The sequence below is a fragment of the Mobula hypostoma genome, chromosome 4 (assembly GCF_963921235.1).
Source record: "Mobula hypostoma chromosome 4, sMobHyp1.1, whole genome shotgun sequence".
Classification (NCBI taxonomy): Eukaryota; Metazoa; Chordata; class Chondrichthyes; order Myliobatiformes; family Myliobatidae; genus Mobula; species Mobula hypostoma.
In genome coordinates, this window is record NC_086100.1 from 33,757,987 (window position 1) to 33,770,801 (window position 12,815).

General features: G+C 39.0%; 1 protein-coding gene across 1 annotated transcript in view; it reads left to right on the forward strand.

The window, feature by feature from the left end:
• The first annotated feature begins 231 nt into the window (after positions 1 to 231).
• Positions 232 to 12,815, forward strand: part of LOC134344756 (uncharacterized) — a 34,881-nt gene continuing 22,297 nt past the window's right edge. Inside the window, exons 1-2 of the mRNA XM_063044845.1 lie at positions 232 to 384; positions 10,227 to 10,583. Of these exons, the coding sequence (XP_062900915.1) occupies positions 306 to 384; positions 10,227 to 10,583 (436 nt within the window). The 5' untranslated portion in view covers positions 232 to 305. The remainder of the gene's footprint in view (positions 385 to 10,226; positions 10,584 to 12,815) is intronic.

The window sequence follows — 12,815 nt, forward strand, 5'->3', positions numbered from 1 at the left end:
TTAATAGCTTGGGGTTTGCTATCGTAATGGGTGCACTTCCTATTAGGAGGATCACGTCATGTCAGAGGCCACCCTCAGTTAGTTGTGCCGCATGAAAATTGGCTGTGAGACTTTCAAATCAAAAATGGGGAGATCCCATTTGTCAAGGAGGTTTGGCTTCACTTTGTGGGGGTGTTGTTTCATATTTGCAAACAAGGCATGCCTTTAAACTCACTTGTGGAGGAAACTAAATTGCAAGGTTCCTCAGCACTGAGTGCAGTGTTCAGACAGCTCCACTCATCCATGGGCCCGGCCTCCCTGAAGTAATGAAAGTGATGGCTATACTACTGTTTGCTCAGCAAATCTTTCTAGCACTCTTTGTGACCTTGAGGCAAAATGTTCTGGGTAAGTGCAAGTTTTATTTTGTGAACTTCAGACATGTTCAATGTGGAGGAGGAATGTAAAATTTAAAGAAGGTAGATTTTTTCAACAGTTTTACTTTCTCAGCTTTAATGCTGAGTAAATTCCATTCATAATCTTTGTAACAAATGTCTTTTGCTTCTTGAAATTCATTTGCAAGCTATCGTAGATATTACAGAGAGATACGCCAACATGCACTTTCATTAGACTCCTTTCCAATTTAGCAATAATTCCATTGGAATATGAAGTTGTTCATAAAGAGTGAAATGTGGAATTTGACAAAGATGTACTGACTTCATGCAATAACATTAGTCAGGGCAATTACTGAGGTCAAAATCAGTCCTCTTTGACTTTAAGCACAAATGTTTGGCGATTCTCAAATTTTCTCAAAAAGGAATTTTTACCTCACAAAGTATAATGAGAGTTTTGATGTAATTAATACCTCATTGCATGTGAGATTCTGAACCAACACACACAAAATGCTGAAGGAGCCCAGCAAGCCAGGCAGAATCTATGGAAAAAAGTAAACAGTCGTCATTTCGAGCCAAGCCATGATGAAGAGTCTTGACCCCAGATGTCAACTGATGCTGCCTGGCCTGCTGAGTTCCTCCAGCATTTTGTGTGCGTTACTTGGATTTCCCGCATCTGCCGATTTTCTCGCACATTTGAGATTCTGATTTTATTGATTAATATATACTAAGGGGGAATGGGATTAGCAGGAGATCTCTGAGTGCAGACTCAATGGGCAAATGATCTTGAATTAATGTAATACACTGTATATGACTTCATAAGTCATAAAAAGTGTCGCTATTTGAAATATGTTGCCAGATAATACTGATTCAATCAATATAACTGAATAATAGGTAGGTGAAAGAACTCAATTTAATGCTAATTTAGCATTAAATGAGGCATACAATTCACATATGTGAGTTTATCAGATGTTTAAAACATCTTTAGATTCATTTTGCGAGTAAAATAGGATGACAAACAGTATCGTTTCCCCTTGCTGTTTCTTTCCATGGTGTGGTTCAGTTGAAAACTGTGTCACAGTATTTCTTTGACTTACTGGTGTGCTGTGATTAGAAAACACATGAGAAAGTTTGAAATTGGGGTAGGGTGACGGAAAACATAGCTTTGTTCATGGAAGAATATCTCACGTAGAATTAGGTGCCCCTCGGCCCCAAAACTATAATCATTGGGATGATGTGTGAAAGCATACAGTATGTGTTTTTAACCTACACCAGGAAAAATGAGTACACTTCAAATCCCTGCACGTAGCCTTATGTGAAAGCGTAAGAAAGTGACCAAATCCCATATCTATGTTGCTTAATGCTCTATATTTGTACGTGCAGAGTACTGCATTTCACTTAATCACAGAAAATCAAACAACATAGAAACATGCTATTTGGCCCACCATGTGCTCGCTGACCAGTGGGTATTCATCCTTATTAACCCCATCTTCCAGCACTTGGCCCACAACCTTCAATGTCTAGATGATTCCCACACTCGCCTGGACACTTTAGTCAGCGACTCTGCTTCCACCACTCCCTGAGTGAGAAAGGTTTCTTCAAAACCATTCTAAGTTTCTTACCCTTTGTCCTAAGTCAATGCCCTCCAGTTTTCTCTCTCAGAAATTTAGTTCCATTGACTTCTTTGGAATGGGCCAGAGTACAATATATGGCATCAATATGTTGCTTTAATAGTGGAATGAGATTCTGGGCAAGTTTTAGATTTCACGAATAATGCAGAAGTCAGAGAAAACCCCTGTGTGGGTGTTTGAAATCAGAGCACAAAGGGAAGAATGTGGATAAAGAGAGGTCAGGCTGAATATGTTAAAGGAGAGTTTACTTATGATTCATTTATAGTTGAAGTTCCAACATGAATAGTAATACCTAGATATTCATCCGCAGTTAATACAGCTAAATAGTACACATCAGCATTGAAGTTTCTAGCTTCCAAATGGAACAGATTCTGGAAGCAGAGTACAACACACTGACGTGGTTGTAACATACAAACAGGACTGAATTTCTAGAAAATATTCAACATATTTAAATGGAAACCACATAAGTCTACAGACAACAAAGTTTAGCATAAAAATTAATTAATCAACTAAAAACCAACTTCACGAACAGTACAGTGCAGGAACAGGCTCTTCAGGCCACGATGTTGTGCTGAACTAATTAAGCTAAAAACTGGCCCCGCACAGCTCCTTTGAACTTTCCCAATCTCATCTCAAATGCATGCCCCATACATTTCAACCCTGGGTAAAGATACTGGCTGACTATTCTGTCTAGGCCTTTCATAATTTTGTAAACTTTTATTAGGTCTCCCCTCAGCTTCCACCACTGCAGACCACTCCTTATAGCATATACCCTCTAATCCAGGCAGCATCTGAGCGCTGATGAAGGGTAATGGCCCGAAACGTTGACTGTTTATTTCTATCCATGGAGGCTGCCTGATCTGCTGATCTCCTCCAGCACATTGTGTGTGTATTGCTCTAGATTTCCAGCATCTGTAGTACCTCTTGTGTCTACAACACCCTGGTAAATCTCTTTAGTACGCTCTCCATAGCCTCCAAGACTTTGCTATAATAAGGAAACCAGAAACGGATGTAATACTCCAGATGTGACCCATCCAGAGTTTTATAAATCTACAGCATAACTTCCAGCTATTGAATTCGGTGTCTCAACTAACAAAGACAAGCACGCCATAAGCTTTCTTTATCGCCCTATTAACTTGTGCGACATCTTTCAGGCCCTCTTTCTACTACCTTGCACTTAAGTAGTACTGTATTTCACTGTTTACGAAGCGCTTTCACAATGTTAAAATGTGAAAGAAAGCAGATAATTTAAGTCCTCTCTTTATGTACAATGTCAAACATTGTTTGGAATTTTACCTCAGATACGTATTCCTGTTAGAGATTCACCAAGTCATTCTACAACAAATTTCTGACATGACAAAAGCTCTGTTTGTTTTCAAACATAATATCCAGTTCTATGGAGAAATCTGCTATGCCTCTCCTTTTGCAACATGAAATATAAAAGAAAGGTGTGTTGATATGGTAAAGCAAGCTTCCCTTAGGTAAACCAGAAGGAATAAAAATATATCCCTAAATTATTACGAACTTTTAAAACCAACAATTTTAACTGCAACTTTTTCCACAAAAATTGTTCTCCTCTTTGAATGAGGTGGTTTGCTCAACACTAATGAATAGGAAAAAGCCATTACTGAAGTATCACACCACGTCAGCGTACAAAACTTGTAATGAAAAATGTAAAATAACTGCAATAAATTTTATTGATGCTTTTTGAGAGTGCTTTCAAACTTTTCAATCCAGAAGGATGTTATAAATTATGTTCTTACTTTTTTTCTTAAATATATAGTAATCACTAACCTACATTTGCAGGAAATAGTACTTCTGCAGCTTCGTTGTGGTATATTATGCAGATTTGAACTCTGTAAATGAGGCCAGCAATGTAATATGTGATCTGACTGATTTCATTTTAAGAAATAAAACAAACATATTAAAGAAAGAAAAGTATATTAGAGTCATAGAGTTATGCATAAACAGGACCTTTGGCTCAGCTCGTCCATGCTAAACAAGATGTCTTTTCCAGTTAGTCCCCTTTGCTTGTATTTGGCCCATTTCCCTCTGAACCTTTTCTAACTAACTGGATTTCCAACTTCCTTTTGACAGCACATTCCATGTATCCACCTCCTTCGGTGTGGAATGAGTTGCCCCAATTGTACTCTTCAAATATTTTCCCTCAAATTTTAGACTCCCTGTTCTGGGGGGAAAAAAACTATGGCCATCCACCTTATCCATGCCCCTTCGTGATTTTATACTTCTCTTTAAGGTTGCCTCTCAGTCTCCTACGCTCCAGGAAAAAAGATCCCAGTCTATCCAGCCTCTCTGTATTATTCAGGCCATCCTGCCCTGGTAATACCTGCGTGAATGTGTTCTGCGCTATCTCCAGCTTAATGAAGTCCTACCTATAGTTGGGTGACAAGAAGAGCGCATGACTCAGCGTGGCACAACCAAGGACTTGTGCAGTTGTGACATGATGTCCCAAATCCAATACTCAGTGCCATGACTGACGATGGGAAGCATGCCACATGCTATTCTATCCACCAGTGTAGGGTGGTGGAGTGGAGATACATCTCTACCAGAGGAAGTGTATGGTCCTCCTTCCCTCTGCTAACCAGCAGGTCGCTCATGGTCAATGTGTAGCACCTGTTTAGCTGGCTTCAGCGCTGCATGAAGCCATGGAAGCAGATAGTGGATGGTTATATAAGCAGCTGGTGCATGACACAAGCCTTGGTTATGCGACCATTGACGCCCGGCAGACAATCTTTGAAGAGTTTTAATAATTGCTGGGGTCACCCATTTTGTAAGCAAGAAGGCACTGGCAACCTGGCACTGGAGGGCAATGGCAAACCCCTTCTGTAGAAAAATTTGTCAAGAACAGGCTTAGACATAAGACCATGACTGCTCCCGTCATATGACTCGGCACGATGATGATGATGAACTACCTGTTTTGTCTCCTTTAGGGAACAATATACCCGTACCTGCTGATTTATAACACCCTTCATGGCCCTGAAACTTATTGTGTAAGTCTTGCCCTGGTTTAACTGACCAAAACACAATACCTCTCACCTGGCTAAGCCAGACTCCGTTTGCCCACTTCCCCAATTTATGTTGATCCTTTAATAATCTGAGATAGCTCTCTTCACTATCTACCATACCACCAATTTTAGCATAATCCACAAATTTACTAACTACGTTAACAAGACCGTCGTCCCAAATGCTAGCATAGATGACAAACATCAATTCTCCCAGCACTGATCCCTATGGTATACCACTCATCACAGGTCTCCAATCTGAATAACATCCTGCACTACTACCTTCTGCCTTCTTCAGAAAGACAAAAGTGATGATTTCAATTTTAAAGAAGTATAAAGAGAGAAATAAAACAAGCTAAGAAAGATTAGATGAGTGAAAAAATATCAACAAAAAAGTGAGAAAATGTTTTAAATTATATGTTAAAACATCTATAATGGTTACAATTGAAATGAATGGTACTGCACACTTCATCTAAATATAGAAACCATGCCATTCAATACAATTTATGAGATTCCCTTTTCCCAAACTTAACGGTGAAGCACCATAACTTGAGAGAAATGCCGTTGACATGCATTCCCTTATCTATCTGTCATCTGAGCTTTCTGCGTCATTTAACCTTAACTAACAGTGAACGCTAATATTCTCAGTAATATTTTGACAGGAAAACCTATGCTAATAATAGATACAGTTCCAAGATCAAAAGCATGATCACCAGAACATCGGCATATTTTACTGTGCCTAGTCTTAAGTTCATGCTGTGAGCAACCTTCGTAGTCTAATATTTAGATTTTTATTGAGATTATTTTGGGTATGGCATGAATGCATTATAGTTGCTGAAGGCACAATCTTTGTCTAAGTTTGTTCAAAACCTAATATTGCTGGCAAAGTATCAAGGCCGGAAACGTACCACCATTCAAGTACGTTTATTATAGTTATATAAATATATAGTTTCTGGAAATGAGAGAACACTGTAATCTTTTTTAAAATTCCGCTATGTGCATTTCATTTTCAGAACATTTAAGGTAACTTGAACAGTGATATATTGTAGCTGCATTTTGATTTAATTCTTAAAAGTAGGAAATGTTGCATTCAAAAGTGAATGTAAAACTGTTATGAAGATTCACAAACAAGAGAAAATCTGTAGATGCTGGAAATCCAAGCAGCACACACAAAATGCTGGAGGAATTCAGCAGTCCAGGCAGCATCTATGGAAAAGAGTACAGTCGACGTTTCAGACCGAGAATCTTCAGCAATCCTAATGAAAGGTTTTGACCCGAAACATCGACTGTACTCTTTTCCATTGATGCTGCCTGGCCTGCTGAATTCCTCCAGCGTTTTGTGTGTGCTGCTTGTTCTAATGATTACTACTTAGTAACCGTTAACAGTACGGGGAGCCAATAAATTTTCACATTTTAGTTAAACATTTTTAGTGTAGTGGTTAGCATAACCAGCTCTTTACAGTACAAGTGACCTGGGTTCATTTCCCTTTGCTGTCTATAGGGAGTTTGTACATACTCCCCGTGACCGCATGTGTTTCCTCCGGGTGCTCCGGTTTCCTCCCACATTCCAAAAGATGTTCTGATTGGTAGGTTAATTGGTCAGTGTAAGTTATCCTGTGATTGGGCTAGGGTTAAATCGGGGGTTGCTGGGTGGCGTGGCTCGAACGGCCAGCACGGCCTGTTCTACATTTTATCTCTATGCATAAACAAATAAAAACAGTCTGCATCTCACGTACTTAAGCCTATACACAGCAATAAAATAATACACGTGAGATGTGGTATATAATACCAAATGGCAGTGTTAGTTTGACCCGATTTTGATGGTTTTCTTTATTAGAAGAAGCATTTTGTAATTATGCAGAGAGTTTCATATCTCTCTTCTCATGGGCATGCATGTGTGAAAATGTCGGGTTTCCAAATTGATTTAGTAAATAAGTTTTGATGCTCACACTTTAAAATCTGATCACAGTCATCTGTGTCATAAAAATAAAATGCTGGAAACAATCAACAGATCAAGAACCATTTGTGGAAAGAGAAACAGAGCTCACTTTTCAAACTGAAGACCCTTAATCATGTCATCTCCCTTGCTGCTTTGCTTACCATCAAACCCCCAAGTGAAAAATCAGCAGAATAACTGGAGTTAAGTGTGTTCCGTGTATAAAACAACAGTGCAGTTAAAGTTTTGTAATCTACAATTGAGATCAAGTGAACTTAAAGCTGTGCTGAATCCAACATCTCTCTCAATCTACATTAAGAAAATTGAATCTCACATGTAGGCAACCTTGACTCAACAATCTATAATAAAGATAACTCAACAATTTGGCAATAATTTGCCAAAATTGCTCAAAAGCCTCTGGTATAGCTAAAGAAAAGGTAATGAAATCTAATTAAGAAGGGACTGCTTTACTGTGGTTCACATTAAAGATCATTATTGGGGTTATGTTAAAATAACAACTTTTTACAATGATTAGTTTGGTTTCTAATTTATCATTGTTAGTCGCCAAGCAACAATGCTTAGAACAGTTTTGTGTTGTCTAGAATAAATATAAATACAAGTTAACTTTTTAAAAATGCTAATCTGAAGAATGCCAATTGCAGGCAGCCATTTCAACAGGGTATTTTGGATTTACATGTTGTTGTTATTCATTCATCAAAAGCGAGAAATCCGAGAACATTGCAGCTTCAAATTTTATCTGCCATATTCTCGAACATGATAGCATTCAAGACAATTGTTAACTAGGTATTTTCAATGGTTAAGCACATACTTTATATCCTCTGTCTGTTTTCATCATTCTCAAACATAATACATTATTTTTCCAAATTATCACATAAACTTGATGAAATAGTTGTTTTGAAGTAAATCAGAAATCTAACTGAAAGGCAGCATGTTTAAGGTATGGCTTCCATTATGGGCTACTGCTATAGTCTAATTAATATTCATTAATCACTGTTACCTTAGTCCGTTATTGAAGCAACCATGGATATGTAGATACTTTCATTGATTCTCCCTGATTAGGTAATGCAGTTGCGAACTTTCCTTTTACTCAGCTTCACCGTGTTCCTGATCAGTTTACTTGGTTTACTAGTGTTCCTGATAACCTTTGCTTATTCGATTCTTCCTAATACGCATTCTCTGATGGCACCAATTCAACCACCCTCACAAATGGGCAACTTGATCAGCACAGACGGGTTGAGCCAAAGAGTCTGTGTTCTTGCTGTATGGTTCTATGACTTTATGAGTCTCCGTTAGAGTGTCCGTTCTCTATAGCTGCATGCTGTGATTATTCTATTTCTGCAGAGGAATGTGCCTTCACTATTCCTGGTAACCAGTGCTGCACACACTTGCTTGTTGAGCTCAGTGAACAGTGTTAGAACTTTTAAGTCAAAGAATGTTATCTCAACAGCCATCTATTTTTCTTCTTATTTAGTTTCCTCCGGGGCCACAAAAGCTTATAGGAGGTAGTTAATATTTTCTGTGCATTGAATATGCCAATCTTTTTTCTTAATCAATGCTCATACCAACTATCTGTAAATTAAATTTCAACATGCTAACACTACATATATAAATGTTTACACAAGCTATACTGTCAATGAAGGATTGATGAAGACGTGATAACCTTCATCAATACCACAACTTGCTCTTAAAGGGTGTGATATTACTTTGAAGTTCGTATATTCATACTGGACATTTTCCTGGTAAATCCTAAACACAGGGTACTTCACTAACCTAGAACTAGTGTGTGTGTGCTGTAGAATACTTAATACCATTGTTTTAATACAATTTTATCAAACTGGAGCAGCAACAATTTGAAAACAGAAACGCACAGCACTTCAAGTTGTCCACTTTTTATTTGTAATATGTTGGCAGCTACTCACAAAACAAACACGCTGCACCACACTGGAAGTAAATGGGCTCCATCACTAAAAGCTAGCATCAATCCCTCCACTGTGGAAATGTCAGTCAGTTAATGTCAGGTATCTTTAGTCACTTAACAATAGTACCATAAAGTATTAAAAGAAAATCATCTGCTTAATATGGCACCTCTTGATTATTCAAAATGTATTGCCCAAATTCAATCTTTATTCAATAGACTCTATTTTATTTAACATTAAAGGATACTTTTACTGAAATCCTATTTAAATCAGCCTCACATATTTGAGGAACATTTCTCATCTATAGTATGCTACATCCAGTGCTAATTTTACAATCCAAATCCATTTTAGAAATAGATGGAAATGGAGAATAATTGAAATCTATTTGTAAAAACAAGAACATTAAATATTGGGAATATGTAGCAGGTCGGGCAGCATCTGTGGAGAGAGAAACTGAGTTAGCATTTCAGTCAATGAGGTATTAGAAAAACAGGGCTTCCTATTGCTCGTGACTTTTATTCTCCATCTGACTCCTACTTAGACCTTTCTAACTGCGACCTCCTGCATTATTATCTTGTGGTCCAATGCAAGTCTGAAGAACAACATTTCACCTTGCATCGGAGCACTTCGCAGCCATAATATTAACTCGATTTATCCACCTGCACTAGCATCATTTAGGCACTTGCATTTTTTCACTGAGTTGTTAGCATTCTGCCATCATATCACAGTTTGTTTGTTCCTGTTCTCTTCAACTGCCGTCATTAACCTATTAAATGCATGATTACGTCTATAGCCTATCTGCATGGCAACCCTTCTCCCATCCTTTCAAAGATGTCTTCATCTTTACCCTATCTATCCATTTGCCACCCTATCTGCAACTTCAAGTGAACTTGTTTCCTCATCTGATGAAGACTCTTTAGTTTGAAATTTAACTCAGGTTGCCTTTCCATAGATGTTGCCTGTACTGCTGAGTATTATAGAATTTTCTGCCTTCAAATCAGATTTTCAGTATCTGCAGTTTATTTCCATACAGCTCTGCATATTTTGCACAGAACTTTCACTTTATTCAAAGAATTGATTTTAATTATAGAAAAATGCAATACCATAGATGTTAATATAAACATTTAATCTGGCCATCAGAGATTATGAATTATGCTGCTTTATTAGTCAGTGAGTGGAGAATTATTCCCAGTTATCATTCACATTGCTTTTGATTTATTTTGATTATCAGTTGATTCTTTGAATAAATTTAACGGGACTGATAATTGACCACATTAATGGAAAAACTGAGCTTCCTAAACTGTGAATAACTCTGTTGTTTTTATTGGTAGGTAAACCCTATATTCTGTCACAGTACCCAAAGAACATTGAGAAGAACCCAGGGGAATCAGCTACTATCTTCTGTCAACTTTCCAATGAAACAATCACTGAAGATACGAGTCTGGTATGGTACAAGTACACACGTAAGGACAAATGCAAACTTGGAGAAATCAATCTGAAGACAAAAAACATTACAGCAATTGACCAATTTCAGTTGATGTGGGACCATGGCAACTACACAGCAATAATGTCAGTACGGCATCTGAAGCTGAATGACTCCGGATCATATGGTTGTGAGCTATTTAACGTCGCTGACAATGTTGAAATCAGGAAAGCCGGTGCAACAAACATCACAGTTGTCTTTACTGGTATGTCTGCTCATGCTTCGAGTATCTAAGAAATTGCTTGATAAAACTTTGCATAGAGAGTCATAGAGAAGTACAGCACAGAAACAGACCTTTTGGCCCATCTAGTTCATGCCAAAACCATTTAAACAGCCTAAAGCCATTGACCTGCACTGAGACCATAGTCCTCCAAGCTAACCACTCTGAGAAGATAGAAAAATTGTCAATGATATATTTTATGGTTTAAATCCCACTAAGCAGAGCTTAATGCATCTGTGCTTCACAGTTTATCTTGCAGTTCATAGAATAAAATCCTGTAGACGGGTTGCTTCCTTAACTCAAAACTCATAGATAACGTATTAGACACTAGACACTGGACACTAGAATACTAAAGCACAGTACAGGCCCTTCAGCCCTTGATGTTGTGCCGACCCATATATTTCTAAAAAAAAGTACTAAACCCACACTATCCCGAAAACCCTCTAGTTTTCTTTCATCCATGTGCCTGTCCAAAAGGCTCTTAAATACCACGAATGTTTTAGTCTCCACCACCATCCCTGGCAAGTCATTCCAGGCACCCACAAACCTCTGTGTAAGAAACTTACCCCTGATGTCTCCCCTAAACTTCCCTCCTTTAACTTTGTAAATACATCCTCTGGTGTTTGCTATTCATGCCCTGGGAAACAGGTACTGGCTATCCACCCTATTTATGCCACTCATAATCTTGTAGACCTCTATCAAGTCCCCTCTCATCCTTCTACACTCCAAAGAGAAAAGTCCCAGCTCTGCTAACCTGGCCTCATAAGACTTGTTTTCCAATCCAGGCAGCATCCTGTAAATCTCCTCTGCACCCTCTCCATAGCTTCCACATCCTTCCTATACTGAGGTGACCAGAACTGAACACAATACTCTAAGTGTGGTCTCACCAGAGATTTGTAGAGTTCAATATGACCTCTCGAATCTTGAACTCAATCCCCCTATTAATGAAGCCTAGTATCCCATAGGCCTTCTTAACTATCCTATCAACCTGTGCAGCGACCTTGAGGGATGTATGGATTTGAACCCCAAGGTCCCTCTGTTCATCCACACACTTAAGTAACCGACCATTAACCCTGTACTCAGCCTTCTGGTTTGTCCTTTCAAAATGCATCACCTCACGCTTATCCGGATTGAACTCCATCTGCCACTTTTCTGCCCAACTCCGCATCCTGTCTATATCCTCTTGTAACCTTCGACAACCTACAGCTCCATCCACAACTCCTCCAATCTTCGCGTCATCCGCAAACTTACTCACCCATCCTTCCGCCTCTTCATTCAGGTCATTTATAGAAATCACAAAATCACTTGCGGCACTCCACTAGTCACCGACCTCCAGGCAGAATACTCTCCTTCCACTACTACCCTCTGCTTTCTTCCTGTAATCCAGACATCCAAGGTTCCACTGATCCCATGCCTCATGACTTTCTGGATGAGTCTCTCGTGGGGGACTTTGTCAAATGCCTTGCTAAAAACCATGTAGACTACATCTACTGCCCTACCCTCATCAATTTGTTTTGTTACCTCTTCAAAAAACTCAATTAGGCTCATGAGGCATGACCTTCCCTTCACAAAGCCATGTTGACTATCCTTGACTAGACTGTACTTCTCCAAATGCTCGTAGATTCTATCCTTAAGAATCCTTTACAATAGTTTGCAGACCACCAACGTAAGACTCATCGGTCTATAGTTCCCAGGATTCTCCCTATTACCTTTTTTAAACAAGGGAACTACTTTTGCCATTCTCCAATCCTCCAGCACCTCCCCTGCAGCCAAACAGAATTCAAAGATCATAGCTACTGCTCCAGCGATCTCTTTTCTCACTTCCCACAGCAACCTGGGGTATATCACGTCCGGCCCTGGGGACTTATCAATCTTGATGTTTTTAAGAAGATCCAACACTTCTTCTTCCTTAATCTCCACATTGTCCAGCACACAGGCCTATTCTATTTCGACCTCACCCTGATCAAGGTCCTTTTCACTTGTGAATACTGAAGCCAAGTATTCATTTAGGACCTCCCCAACCTCCTCCACCTCCAGGCACGTGTTGCCTTCTTTATCCTTTAGCAGCCCCACCTTCATTCTTGTCATCTTCTGTTCTTCACATACACATACAACGCAGTATCATAGATAGAGTAGCAGAACAGAGAACTCGAGGTACTCAAAGACTTTATGAACAACCCCACTAGCAATCAGGAGTACCTTCAAATTTGGCCACGG